At 39.8% G+C, this 15,187-nt stretch overlaps 1 protein-coding gene across 10 annotated transcripts in view; it reads right to left on the bottom strand.

The window, feature by feature from the left end:
* The window catches only part of PATJ (PATJ crumbs cell polarity complex component), a 377,446-nt gene that overhangs the window by 111,926 nt on the left and 250,333 nt on the right, over positions 1-15,187 (bottom strand). For all 10 annotated transcript variants that reach the window (XM_059135624.1, XM_059135619.1, XM_059135627.1 and 7 more), the window contains one exon: positions 488-560. In XM_059135624.1, the coding sequence (XP_058991607.1) occupies positions 488-560 (73 nt within the window). The remainder of the gene's footprint in view (positions 1-487; positions 561-15,187) is intronic.

The following is a 15,187-nucleotide window of genomic DNA, read 5'->3' as shown; positions in this document are numbered from 1 at the left end:
AGGACAAGGGAGGGAAAACTGAATGGGAAGAAATCAGAGAGGGAGATAAACCATGAGAGACTCTGGACTCTGGGAAAAAAACTGAGGGGTTACAGAAGAGAAGGGGGTGGGGGAATGGGGTAACCGGGTGATAGGTATTAAGGAGGGCACATGTTGTGATGAGCACTGAGTGTTTTATGTAACTAATGGATCACTGAACACTACATCAAAAACCAATGATGTACTGTATGTTGGCTAACTGAACTTTAAAAAAAAAAAAAAAAGAGCCGCTTAACCAACTGAGCCACTATTTTATATTACTAGATGCCCCTATTTTATATTACTTTATAATCCTCAAATACTTTCTAATTAGAGTAATTCCCTATTTAACAAATTCTATGAATTTGGAATACCAGATACTGAAAATCAAAACTGCTAGATTTGAAAAAAAAAAATAATCCTGACAAATCCATCAAAGTCACTACATGGTAACTGGGAGCCATCTTACCTCAACAGAAGACGGGGAGCTTGATGGTACTGGAAAGGGAGCAACAGCCATCTGACTGACTGCATCTTCATTTCTGTGGATGTGAAAATAGGCAGAATCAGTACACAGCAAATGCTAAGTTTCTGGTTCAAATAACAACCATTTCCTCTATTCAAAATGTATACAAAGCACCTTAGAATAATAATATGCACAAATATATACTGGTTTTAAGCTTGCAAAGCTACTAAGCACACCAAGGGATATACTGGCCCAGGAACACCAGGAAATGGTTTCTAGTGACAGAGAATGATGATGCTAAGGGTGAGCTAGATCCTGCTAAGTAAGTCGGGTGCTGCTGGGGATCATTTGGGAAAGACATCAACTCTCTCAGCACTGCGGAGTATAAATTTTTCAAATGGCCGTGTTTAACCTCTCGGCCCATTAATGTCCAGAGCATTTTGTTCTTTGAACTGGAAAGGTTGCCGGCCTCCTCACTTGGCTTCTAACTTTGTTTTGCCAAGTGAAGGATGATGCCAAATGAAGGGATGCCTACGACAGGCCCTCCATGGGTGGACACTATGAAGTGTGATGGATGGGGAGAGCCAAGATCCAGACAGATAATGCTTTGTGGGTTAATTCGACGCCTCCTCATCATAATAGAAGCAGAGATGGTGGGAGATAACATTCATCACCAGGGCCAGAGGCACAGAACAATTTCTAGAATACCAGCTCTAATTATTTGGACCTATTTCCATGACATGACCAGCAAATGATAAGCAGCGGTTCTGTGGGAGATCTAACCTTTACTCTTCTTTCATGACGCAAAACCAAAATAATTATCTTAAGATTTATGGGACGTTTGATTTTAGGTTTCACAGTATAAACCATGGGAGATGACAAAAATGCTTCTTCCTGGTATGCAAAGACCTAACTAAGACTCTTCACAGATCTCTCCCCATATGACCATATTCATATTCAGGATAGCCGCTCCCTGGTTTGGAAAGGCACTCAAAATCCATCCCCATTTTATTTTTTACTTCTCACCCACTGGAAAAAAATCCATTGGTCTATGTCATTCCTGCTTTGCTGCTTTAATCCTATCACTGCCTTTACCTGAAATGTCTGTCTTTATTATAATCCACCCATCCTTCTCCTCCAGTTTGAGTTAAACAGCCTCAAGCAGGTGAATTACTCCCTTAAGTAAAAAGACTATCTATATATTGATGTCTTCCAAATTCACGTAGTTAGCCCAGGTCTTTTTCTGAGCTTAATATCTGATCTCTAACGCCTACTTTATATCTTCACTGGATGTCTTCTTACAAGTATCTCAAATAAAATAGATCTCTTATTACCACTCAGTCACCGGAATGTTCCACCATCAATCCTCCTCATTTGAGTAAATGTTAACAGTGTTCACAGAGTTATTCAACCAGGAACCAAAGAGGCACTCTTGAAACCTCTAATCTCTCAACTGTATATCCAATCAAGAAGTCTTGTTGATTCTACCTTCAAAATGTATCTTGAGTTTGTCTACTTATTTCCATCCTATCCTAGGGCAAGCTATTATTATTTCTTTCTTCCTTTTCTCTCTTCCTTTTATTTTAGTAGGCTCCATGCCCAGTGTGAAGCCCAACATGGGGCTTGAACTCATGACCCTGAGATCAAGACCTGAGCTGAGACTGACAGTTGGACATCCAACCAACTGATTCACCCTGGTTCCCCTAGCTATGACCATTTCTCACCAGAGTTAATATAAGAGCATTGTATTTAGTCTCCCTACTTATATAGTTTTTACTTTCTCCAATCTATTCTTCACCCAGCAGAGTTATTATGGCTCTAAATCTGATTATATTTCTATATAAATCTGATTATCTTTCTATCCCCTGCTTAAAATCCTCCTATGGCTTCTTATCACCCTTAGGATCAAGTCCACAATTTGGGGGGAGGCTCTAAGGCCTTGAGCAGTCTGCCCCAGCCCCTATCTCTGGCTTCCTCTTGTTCTCTCTTCTCCTGACTCACTTTGCTCCAGTCCAGCTACTTGAGATTTCTTTCCATTTCTCAGCTGAGCTAAACTCCATCCACCTCAGGGCATATTCTAGCCCTATCCTCTTCTGTTCTGCATGTCTGTTGCTCAAATCCTTTGTCTGATTTGTGCTCTTATTTCTTCTTCGTAGCTGACCACAAACATCGTTTCCGAAAACAAGCCTTCCAGGAGCTCCATTGTATGTGCATAGCACCCTATACAAAGGTTGCAGTTCTGTGTCTTTCATAATTTACCTAACTGATCTGTATGAACACGTGCTTCCAATCTGCCTTCCCCTAGATGGTAAACACTCCAAGGACAGGAGACTTGTCTTTCCTATTCTCTCTCAAATTATCTAGGGCAAACAGTGCCTGGCAAACGATCTATCCTAACATAGTTGTTAAATGAACTGGACTGCAAGAATTCAACTGAACTGTGTGAATTCTAGGCTGATGTAAATTCTTTGTGGAATGAAGCAGAGTATAAATAAAGGCATGAAGTCTAGGTACCATTTCTTATTCTAACCTTCTGAGAGTCTTGGATTATCTAGTGTTAATGAGCCAAACCAAAGCAAAAAGGGGGAAAAGCTAAAACTGAAAAGTGACAGTGCATGAAGAATGTATCTGTTTTTTTTCTGACACTATTACAGATGCCTTGAGCATGCACTAATTATATTAAGAGATGGCTACTGTTTTTCAGGGAGTACAATCCATTCCTTAGCAGTTTGCTCATATAGGAAGAAGTAATCAGTTACCTTTGGATAAGTAACAGCATTTTCAAAGTGGTAATTCCCTTTTGCATTCATTTTCCTTCATTGAGTAACACAATAGAACTCAGCTCTAGCTAAGAGCTGAAAGCCAAGGGGACCTGTCTGCTCCAGATTCAGAGCTCATGGGGCTGAGTATATTTGGCAGTAATTAAGCAGATGGCTTTTCATACTTCTTTCAAAGGTTACTAGCATTAAAAATATGGCTGCACATAAATTCTTATTGAGAAGTCATGATTACCTGGACCAAGTTACTTCACATCAGCCAAGTTATCCCTTCATAATTTAATGGTTTTCTCTCAATTAGTATGACTTTAATGGCCTTTAAATTCCACATTAATTTTTTTAAAACTCACAAAATAGAAAACCTACAATTACTCTCAATAGAGAGAAGGAAGCTGCTTTTGCTTTAAGAAGTTACATTTCATAATCCTTTATAATCCACTTATTAGGGAGTGTTCACACACCTCCACATCAAGCAAGGAAAGATCTGACAATTTTAAAGAGAAGTGAGTAGCAAGAGGGAAGCCAAAGGAGAGAAGGCATTTATACTTCAAACAAGCAGTTAACCTGAATGACTTCTGGGGACCCTCCCAACCCTCCTCTCCTATGATTCTCATAAGGAATAAAATCTGTTTGCTTCATAACTTTCCTTTCCTTTCTAGGATAATTAATGTAAGTTTCTTAGGCCCAGGTGCCCCGTACAGGACACAATCAGGAATTGTAATTGCTTGTTGGTATTTTATAATTATCTTTAACAGCTGTTGAGAGAGGTAATGGGATGCCACCATGGGTAAGGGAATAGTTTTCCAGAGTACAGAACCCTGCATGTATATATGCCTGTATCATTGTATTTGCTATGCTCTGTTAAAATCATCTGTGCTCTTCTTTCTCCTTCTCCAAGCTCAGGGATCCCCCTAGCTTGCAACAGAGTACCTGATAGAGAGTACTGCTGAATAAAAGTATCTTAGCAAGGTAAGAAAAAGATATGGAAGCAGAACTATCAAAACTATGCCCCGAGTTTTTCAAGCTATTTCAATGAATTAATGACGGTATACTGCCTCTAGCCAGGCAGCTATGAGTATTTCCCACCTTAACGGACATTTCCTGGGGGTCTGCACAGGTCACAGAGATTCCCTGAAGAGACCAGAGTAGCAATGTCTATTGTGTAACAATGATGGTCTGCCTCAACCTCAGTGGATGTAGGGGGCAAACACCTGTCTTAGTTTGGGCCAATCAGATTCTTTCCCAGGGACTCAAAATGTAGTGCAGACACAAAGATCTGAAGTGTAATACTAGATAATACCAATGGAAATGCTCAAGGATAAAGGGGGTTTAGTCACCCTTCTGAGGATGACTCAGTAGTCATCCTGGCTCCTTTTCTTCAGCCTTAGCTGTATGGCTCCTTCAGAGTCCCTGAGACATCCCTGTATTCTTACAATGCATTCTCCTTTTAATTTAAGCTGGCCAGGATTTACTTTAATTCACTGAAACTCAGTAATATAAGTCTGATTTTGTTTTGAATTTTTATATATATATATATATAAGTTTATTTTATATTTATACTATGGGTACAAAGATGAATAAAACATCATTCCTGGTGTTGATGATATTAGCAATTAGTGAGGACTATAGCTAGACAGTGAGGAATGCATATCTGCATGTCTGCTGATATTAGCAATTAGTGAGGATATTAGCAATTAGTGAGGACTATAGCTAAATAAACAAACAATTACAATAATGGAATTACTATACAGCGACTGTCAATTTAGTTTTTCTCCAAAAGGATGCTAGAAACACTCCCAGTTCAGTTTCTTGTTTGCGGAATATATTTATATATTCTACACATTCTAGGACCTGATTTCAATTTTATTTTGTTATAAAATACACCCACTGGTACTTGGTGTTAGGCAGAATTCTGAGAAGGTTCCCAAGATTCCTGCTCCTGGTTTACATACTGAATAGGATCAATTTCAATTCCATGATTAGGTTATATTATACATGGCTGATTCTACGACAAAGATTATCATTTTGGCCTGACCTAATCACACGGTCCTTCAAACCTGGAGATTTTACTTCTCAGAGCTTCAGTGCCCTATGTTCTAAATTAGTAGGCTGTCTCACATGAACCCTAAGAAATGAGTGGAGGTCAGAGACAGGAAGTTAGAGATTAGAAGCACCACTGCTGGTTTGAGGATTATGGAAGCCATGTAACAATGAATGTGAATGGGGCACCTGGGTGGCTCAGTGGGTTAAAGCCTCTGCCTTCAGCTCAGGTCATGATCCCAGGGTCCTGGGATCTAGACCCACATCAGGCTCTCAGCTCCAAGGAGGACTTGCTTCCTCCTCTATCTCTCTGCCTACTTGTGACTTCTGTCTGTCAAATAAATAAATAAAATCTTAAACAACAACAACAATGAATGTGAATAGCCTCTAGGAGTAGAGAACGGTCCTCACTTGAGAATTAGCAAGGAACTAAGAGACATCATCTAAGATGAACCTGAAAACTGATTTCTTCCCCAAGGCTCCAGATGAGAACTCAGCTTGGCCAAGACATCAATTTCTGCCTTGTGATACACTAAGCAGAGAACTCTGCTACACTGTACCACACTTTTGATCTACAGAGCTTTGAGCTAATAAATGGGTGTTGTTTTGAGCCATTAAATTGGTGGTAACTTGTTAAACAGCAAAAGAAAACGAACACATGATAAAACTCTTTGATTTGGAAAATATGGTCACCAGAAACATAACATTTGAGTTCTTACCATGTACCGCTGTTCTAAATGCTTTTCATAGATTAACTCATTCAACTTTTGTAACGACTCTATGTGGTAATTACAATTACTTTCTTCATTTTACACAGAGGGTAAGTACACTGACTAAACTCAAAAAGCTAATGAATAGCAGAGCTGAGATTCAAACCTGACAGTCTAGCTTTAGGATCTGTTCTTCTAGGTGCCTGGGTGGCTCAGTTTAAGCCACTGCCTTTGGCTCAAGTCAAGATCCTGGAGTCCCGGGATGGAGTACTGCATCCTGCTCCCCGCTCAGCAGGGAGTCTGCTTCTTCTTCTGACCCTTCCCCTACTCATGTGCTCTCTCAAATAAGTACATAAAACCTTAAACAACAACAATAAAAGATCTACTCTTCTGACTACCTCACTACAGTGTTTCCCATTTTAGCAGCCTCTCCCAGAACCACATAGATCTTCTTCTCTTACATACCCAAGCCAATATTCCCAAACCAAAAGTTTGACTGGGTCACAATGTACTCTTAAAGCTCTTTTGTAATTTTCTTTAGGGCAAAAAGCATGAAAGGTCTGAGTTGGTTCCCTCTATCAACTTTTCATACTTAAGTTCCAAGTGTCAGATTTTTGTTGTCGAGTCCTTGTAGAGATATAAGGACTGTAAAGTGCTTTAAAATACTCATCAAACATGACAGTGCAGGTAACATGGTAAAAAACAGAGAAGAGTAGAAGTCCCTCAGTATCCTTCTGTGATAGTAATTAGAGCTGTTCATAAATCCTCTGGCTTATACTTTTCTTCTCCTTTAAAGTTGAGTCGCTATTTGAACCAAATACTCGGTAATCATGGAAATACATTTTGAGATCTTGCCTTGGGTATCTGAATGACCAGGGAGAGCAGCGAGGCCCCCTTGCTGAACCCTGATGGACATGTAACACGATGAAGCAATAAACCTCTGCTGCTTTAAGCCACTGAGATTTGGCTGTAAGTTCACTGAAGCATAACTGAGTTTATCTTGACTCAAACATGCTTCTACTGTAGTCAGAATAGCTAAAAACTAGAAACAACCCAAATGTCCACATACAGGAGAATGGACCAACAAATTATGGTATGTCCGTAGATTGGAATCTTACTCGGTCACTGAAGGGACAAACTACAGATACACATAACAACCGTAAGTCTCGAAAAAAATTATGTAAAATGAAAGAAACCAGACACAAAAGTATTAATCCTATTTGATTCTATTCATGAAGCGTAAGAACAGCTTAAACCAATCTATGATGACAGAAATCAGGAAATGTTATCTCTGGGGCCCAGAGGGACTACTAGAAAGGAGCACCAGCCAGCTTTCTGGGGTGAATGAATGTTCTATATATTTGTTTTGGGTGATGGTTACACAAGTGTATGTTTTGTATTCTCAAAACAACAATCTGAACACATCAAGTTTATTGCACTGAGTGTAAATAATGCCCCAATTAAAAAATGAATTCATTGTTATATCAAAGTAAGAGAACTATGCTGTTCTGGAAAGAAAGCTAGAGTGAGGAAGACCTAGGCAAAGGTATAGATTCTATCACTAAGATATAAGCAAGATACCAAGCAACTTTTTAAAATCTTGGTTTCTTAACCTATAAAACTGGGATAGTGTGGCGCCCGGGTGGCTCCATCAGTTAAGTGCCTGCCTTTGGCTCAGGTCATGATCCCACTGTCCTGAGACTGAGTCCAGGATCAGGCTCCCTGCTCAGTGGGAAGCCTAGTTCTCCTTCTGCCTGCTGCTCCCCCTGCTTGTGCTCTCTCTGTCTCTCTGACAAATAAATAAACTCTTGAAAATTGGGATAGTATCTTTTAACAGAACTGTTGTAAGATAAGGTCAATGTCAAAACACTACAGCACAATAACAATCGTTAACATTTACTGTTTTATGGTTTCATGACGTCCAGTCTCAGATGCTTAAGTTTCCAGGGACTAAGAGTGTTCCGTTACCATTAACTCATTCAGCCATTAATCCTTATATCCGAAGAAATGGATGGTTTCATTCTAAATTTCATTCTTCCCTCTCTTTTTCTCTAGTCCAGAGCCTGCATCCTAATTCATGGACTTTTCACTTTTTCTGTACTATAGCAAGAGTAACCTTACTGGCTTCCTTGTTCTGCTTTCTCTATGTCTCAGTGAATCCAAATCACTTCTCAATTATGAAAAACACCCCCTTTTCGACAAGCTTGAAAATGCAATCGAAATAATTCAGTATCACAGAGTTTCCCCTATAGGTGTTTGTTTTGCCTGATATACAATTATTTATTTATATGTCTTAGAAGTTCTTTTTTTTTTTTAAGATTTTATTTATTTATTTGACAGAGATCACAAGTAAGCCGAGACGCAGGCAGAGGGAGAGGAGGGAAGCAGGTTCCCCGCTGAGCAGAGAGCCTGATGCGGGACTGATCCCAGGACCCTGAGATCATGACCTGAGCTGAAGGCAGCGGCTTAACCCACTGAGCCACCAGGCACCCTGTCTTAGAAGTTCTTAAAGAACTTCTTACGTATGTATGTATTTATTTTTAAGATTTTATTTATTTGTTTGAGATACAGAGAGATCACAAGTTGGCAAACAGGCAGACAGAGGGTAGGGGGGAAGCAGGCTCCCCGCCGAGCAGAGAGCTCTACTGGGGCTCCATCCCAGGACCCTGAGGTCATGACCTGAGCCCAAGGCAGAGGCTTAACCCACCAAGTCAACCAGGTGCCCAGGCACCCCAAGAACTTATTTAACTCTATGGTCTTATTAGCATCTGAAAGTACTTCAAAATGCTTGAATTAAGTTTGTTCATGCAGTTTGGGACTCAATTCTTTCCTATGTAAATCTACCCAGGTATCATTAATTAGCTTTTGCTGAACTCACTTCTCCAACTGTAATCTCTCCCTCCTCTGCATTTCTAAACTGTTTACATAGCTTTTCTCAGTAACGTCATTCTATTCTTCCAGGAATACTTTACTGCAATCTTGGAAGTACATACATGTCATATACAGGGATTTGTTGATAAAACCCTATACCTTTATTGCTCATCCATCAAAGTTATAACCATAATTCATATTGTAAATCTCTTAGGATTTCATTAACATGTTACTTGAAGCATTTATCCAACAACTATTGACTACCTCCTTAGAATAAATATGAGATACTCTCCCCAATATAACCTCTAACAGAACACGACAAATTATGGTAAAAGAAAGATTAGTGGGCTCTGAGAAGAACACACTTATTCTTCAGGAAAGCACGATGAGCTCATGACAACAATTTATGAATGAGGAAAAGAAAATGTGATGTAATCGGTGGTATATGCATGTGAATGCAGAATGCCTTAACTTTTCATTTATCACAGTCAGGGATCTAAGGAGCATTTCTACATCTTTCAAAGTGAATGTGTTCCATCTAAAATCCATATGGAATCTCAAAGGACCTGAACAGCCAAAACACTCTTGAAAAAGAAAAACAAAGTTGGAGGTCTCACCCTTCCTGATTTCAAAACTTACTACAAAGCTAGAGAATGAAAACAGTGTGGTACTGGCATAATGAGAGACAGATAGACCAATGAGACAGAAGAGAGAGCCATGAAACGAACTCTCACATATTTGGCCAAATGATTTTCAACAAGGATGCCAGAATCATTCAATGAGGGTGACGGGGGTGGGTGGGGAAGCTGATCTTTTCAACAAACGTGCTGGGAAAACTAGATATCCATATGCAAAAAAATAAAGTTAGATCTTTCCCTTATACCACTTTCAAAATTAATTCAAAATGGATCAAAGCCCTAGACATATGACCTAAAACTGTAACATTCTTAGAAGAAAACATGGAGGAAAAGCTTTGTGTCACTGAATTTGCAATGGTACCCTGAATAGGAGGCCAAAAGCACAAGGATCAACAACAAATAGATAAACTGGACTACAACGAAATGAAAAATTTCTGTGCATCAAAGGACACAATCAACAGTGAAGGAGCAACCTATGAAATGACAAAACACATTTGCAAATTATAGATCTGATAAGGGCTTAATATCCAGAACATATAGAGAATTCCTACAATTCAACAACAAAATAAACTGATTAAAAACAATAGGCAAGGGGCGCCTGGGTGGCTCAGTGGGTTAAGCCTCTGCCTTCGGCTCAGGTCATGGTCTCAGGGTCCTGGGATGGAGCCCCACATCAGGCTCTCTGTTCAGCAGGGAGCCTGCTTCGCCCTCTCCCTCTGCTTGCCTCTCTGCGTACTTGTGATCTTTCTCTGCCAAATCAATAAATAAAATCTTTAAAAAAAAATAGGCAAAAAAGTTGAAAATAAATTTCTGCAAAGATGACATACATACGGCCAATATACACATAAAAACACACTTAGCATCACTAATGAGCAGAGAAATGCAAATCAAAACCACAGTGAGATACTACCTCACACCCAAGATGATGGCTACTATGGAAAACCCTGTAAATATCAAGTGTTGGTGAGGCTGTGAAGAAACTGGAACACTTGTCCACTGCTGGGAGGATGTCATGGTAGGCTGCTATGGAAAACAATATGAAGCCTCCTCAGAAAATTAAAAATGGAGTAACTATATGAGTTAGCAATTCTACTTCTAGGTATATAGCCCAAAGAGAGTCTTGAAATCATCTGTACTCTCCTGTTCATAGTAGCACTACTCACAAAAATCCAAAGGCAGCAGCAATCCAAGTGTCCCCTGACAGGCAAATGGATCAATACATGTATATACAAACAATGGAGCATTATTCAGCATTAAAAAGGAGAAGAATTTTAACAGCCTATAAAATGCATGAACCTCAAAAACATTAAAGTGAATGAAATAAGCCAGTAACAAAAGGACAAATGCTGTGTAATTCCATTTTTATAAGATACCTAGTATAGTTAGCGACAGAAAGTAGAATGATAGTTGCCAGGAGCTGTGGGCAGGAGAGGGAGAATGGGAAGTTCTTCTTCTTATTTTTTATTTTTACCAGGTATAGACTTTTATCCATTTGGAGATGGACAGTGGTGGTACTTGTACAACAACATGAATATTCTTTTTTTTTTTTTTAAGATTTTATTTATTTGACAGATAGAGATCACAAGTAGGCAGAGAGGCAGGCAGAGAGAGAGAGAAAAGGAAGCAGGCTCCCTGCAGAGCAGATAGCCCGATGCGGGCCTCCATCCCAGGACCCTGGGATCATGACCTGAGCCGAAGGCAGTGGCTTAACCCACTGAGCCACCCAGGCGCCCCAACAACATGAATATTCTTAATGTCACTGAAGGGTACACTTAAAATGGTTAAGATGGTAGATTTCATGTTACACAGATTTCACGATTTAAAAAAATTTTCTGAGACCAAAAAAAATTGTGTAAGTATGATGAGAATATATACTTACTATAACTTAAATATCATTATTGTCTTCTAGACTGTTGCAGTCCTGCCACTTGGAAATTCATGTTCACTAAACCCATAGGATCTTATTTTATGCGAACAAAATAGCACTGTTATCAAAAACAGAAGTTATGTGCCTGAATTCAGCTTGGATAGCTGAGTAGGTAGATTTCACTGTTCTGAAACCTGTTCTAAAATGCTTACAACTACAATCTAGCTCCTAGCATATTGTTTAAACACACACACACACACACACAATGAATAATGAGGAACACATGAACACAGCTAAATAGGTCTAGATATTATTTTCTGATTATACTAAATATAATGATGTAAGACACTTGAGGATAGAAAAAATAAACTCTATGTTTGTTATATTAATTGGGACATGACACTGAATTAACATTTGGCAGGGAAAGCTCGATATAAATGAACCAGAAGTCACATACAAAACAAAGCACATCATTACATTTCAGTGGGAGAAAACTCCTTCCTGAAGAGATACCAGGATGTATTTCTAATTCTATGAACAGACTGAATAGTTTTCAATTTCCAATTGGATGAAACCACCAAAACAGCAAGATGCTGAATCTGAAATAAATGACCAATGATAGAATCACAAAATTTATTTACTTGGCATTCCCAACAATACCAACAACTAATGAGGGCTGTTGGGAGTAACTCAGCATCCAGACCCACATTTCACAAAGGTGGCCCCAGTCAAGTTCTGAATGATTACTGCCAGTTGTGCAGAGGAAAAGGTGGCTCATAAAATATCTGGCAGTACAGGTTGGCGGAAGGGTTGATGTGGGGAGCATAGCATGGATGGAATGACTTAGCCTAATAAACTTCTCTAAGAGGTTCTTTCTGAAAGATAATGTAGTAGATACCCTCAGCCACCTACTCCTTCTCCTGGCTGGCAAAGGACTAATGTTCAGATATCCAGCCCTCACCAAAAGGCCATGTTGTGGGGAAAGGTGACTTCCCCCCACCCCAGGTATGTAAGTCCAGAATAAATCCTGCCTGATTCCTCTGAGATAATCACGGCAATCTCATGCCAAGAGCCAGTGAATGGTGTGACAGTAGAAATGCACCATCCTGGAGATCCTCAGCAAAGACTTGCTCAGGGGTCTTGTGCTTTCTAATTAAGTCTGAAGGTTAAAAAATTCTCAAAATCAAGGTTAAAGGCCTACTGGTGACAGGAAAATGTACAGAAAGAACCAAATATCTTACTCTGGTTGTTCATGATTTGTTCAGATAGCTCACTTTTATCACTCTTCCCATTCATTAGGATTCTTTGGCAGCAAGCAAGAGAAATGAAGTTGGACCAACTAAAGCAAAAGGGAATTTATTAAAGGGATATTGGGATCTCATCGAACACAGGCAGGCTACATGATTGGACTTGGAACATACAGAAACTAAGAGACCTCCAGAGGACAAGGAAGCAAGAAAATAGAATGATGTCATAGAAGAAACCTCCCATTAAGGCCTTGTGTTTCCATAAATAAACACCATTCATATAAACTCACTCATGTTACTTGCTTCCTATTTTAAGCTAAGTACCATATTGCTCAAGCATAGGTCACATGACCAACCCCTAGCTACACCTCAGCAGTGAACTACATGGCTCCTTCAGCTTGCACAAAGGGAGAGAGGCATCTAAATGTTCTGGCTCTACTATTCCACCACAGTACATACACTGTGTGTGTGTGTGTGTGTGTGTGTGTGTGTGTGTCAAGAAGAAGGGCTACAGAGATTCTATGAGGATAGGAGTAAAAATATCAACCAGCCAACAAAACAAAAATGAAGAGAAAACTGCCCACTTCATCTCTGTAACCAGACACTGTTAGATGTTTCTGAGTGCTAAAAGAAATCAAACAAATAGAGTCTTCATTCCCCTAAGATGGTACTATGCTAAGGAAGGGGGGGCGGTAACAAAGAAAAAAAATGACCAACTCTGTTCATGAAATAAAAATGATTTTCTAAGATATTTTACAAGTCATACAAGAAAGTTTGGTAGCAGGGTCCTGGGTGGCTCAGTGGGTTAGGCCTCTGCCTTCAGCTCAGGTCATGATCCCAGGGTCCTGGGATCGAGCCCCACATTGGGCTCTCTGCTCAGCAGGGAACCTGCTTCCTCCTCTCTCTCTCTGCCTGCCTCTCCACCTACTTGTGATCTCTGTCAAATAAATAAATAAAACCCTTAAAAAAAAAAAAAAAGAAAGGAAAGAAAGTTTGGTAGCAACACTTTACCTAATACACCGGATGCACTGGATTCAAGAATGATCCTGCAAAATTTGGGGTCACTTCACATGGATTAGGTACAACCGCCCGCAAAAAAGGGAAAATGTACGGCTCCCGTGGCTATTCAAAAAAGTATGCCATAGGCTTTCAAGATGATTCCAAAAATGTACGGCCCAATGGAATTGTCACTGGATAAAATGCACAGCCTTCCCAGGCGAACACAGTTGGTCAAGGGAGAGATGCGTCTTATTTGGATGCATAAATTCCAGTGTCTTGACAAAAGATAAAAGTGTCCTTGAACTAAAAGGCTTATAAATTCTACTTATAAATAGAAGATTAATAAATGAGGTTACTCTTTAATATGGAGAGTACAGGAAACAAGTACTGAAAAATGAAGCAAGTGTCAGCATTTCAGAGCACTTGAGACACTCCCACAGGTCTACCACGTGCTCCAACTGAACAAAGAAACAGAAGAGCCCTGAATTTAAAGAGGGTCTCTACCTTTCTTTCTCCCACAATTCTCAGTAAGAACTCTATGTTAACGACAGGCCTCTTCCTCAAAACGTGGTATATATCCCATAGATGATATTTTATTGTGCACTCAGATTTCTTTAATGACCCCAAAGAGTCAGAAGGATGCTTCCTCACAGATTTCAAAGTGGCCAATGTACACAGCTGTATTCATCCAGTGACACTTTCCTAAAGCAGGACTGCTTTTCTCCTGGTAGTAAATGTTCAGATACAGATATCCCTTGGGTATACTATCCAATTCCAGAAACTTCTGGTTTCTGTGCATACTACAATTTTGTTTCCTCATCCTTCAGGTCTAAGCTCCAGCATCTTTCTCTGTAATACCTTCCTGAAGGCTCCAAAGATTAGGTTACTTGTGTCTCCCCTATGTTCTTTTTTTTTTAAATTTTAAAGATTTTATTTATTTATTTGACAGACAGAGATCACAAGTAGCCAGAGAGAGAGGCAGAGAGAGAGGAAGGGAAGCAGGCTCCCTGCTGAGCAGAGAGGCCAATAAGGAGCTCAATTCAAGGATCCTGAGATCATGACCTGAGCCGAAGGCCAGAGGTTTAACCCACTGAGCCACCCAGGCGCCCCTCTCCCCTATAGCACCTTTATCCCTGGATAAGGTTCAGATTGCTTACTCTCCGCCTCCTCATTCAAGGTAGAGCTTGTGTTCTTCCTATCACTGACTCCACAGCCCCAGCACAAGGAGGCACTCAGCAAATACTTGTTGATTAAATGCATACATAGTTCTTTATGGAAGTAAAACTCTTGCTTATTCCCACAATCCTTCTTCCCTCTTTATTTAGATAGACTCGAGAGCACAGTAAGGATTTTTAAAACAGGCATTCAGTTTGCTTCTTCAGGTGGACTTCTCCCACAGATGACTCTGACATTCACAATATTTCAGGTCAATGTCATCTTTTAGGGATATGACCAGAGGATATCAGGCCACACTATATTTTTAATTATAAAACAAGACATATGTTCAATCGATACTGTATGGTGGCTCCCACGGTGAGTCCACTTTGACTCAGT

The sequence above is a fragment of the Mustela lutreola genome, chromosome 10, assembly GCF_030435805.1.
Source record: "Mustela lutreola isolate mMusLut2 chromosome 10, mMusLut2.pri, whole genome shotgun sequence".
NCBI classification, from domain to species: Eukaryota; Metazoa; Chordata; class Mammalia; order Carnivora; family Mustelidae; genus Mustela; species Mustela lutreola.
Note: the sequence above shows the minus strand (reverse complement) of the source record. Positions and strands in the feature narration are given on the sequence as shown.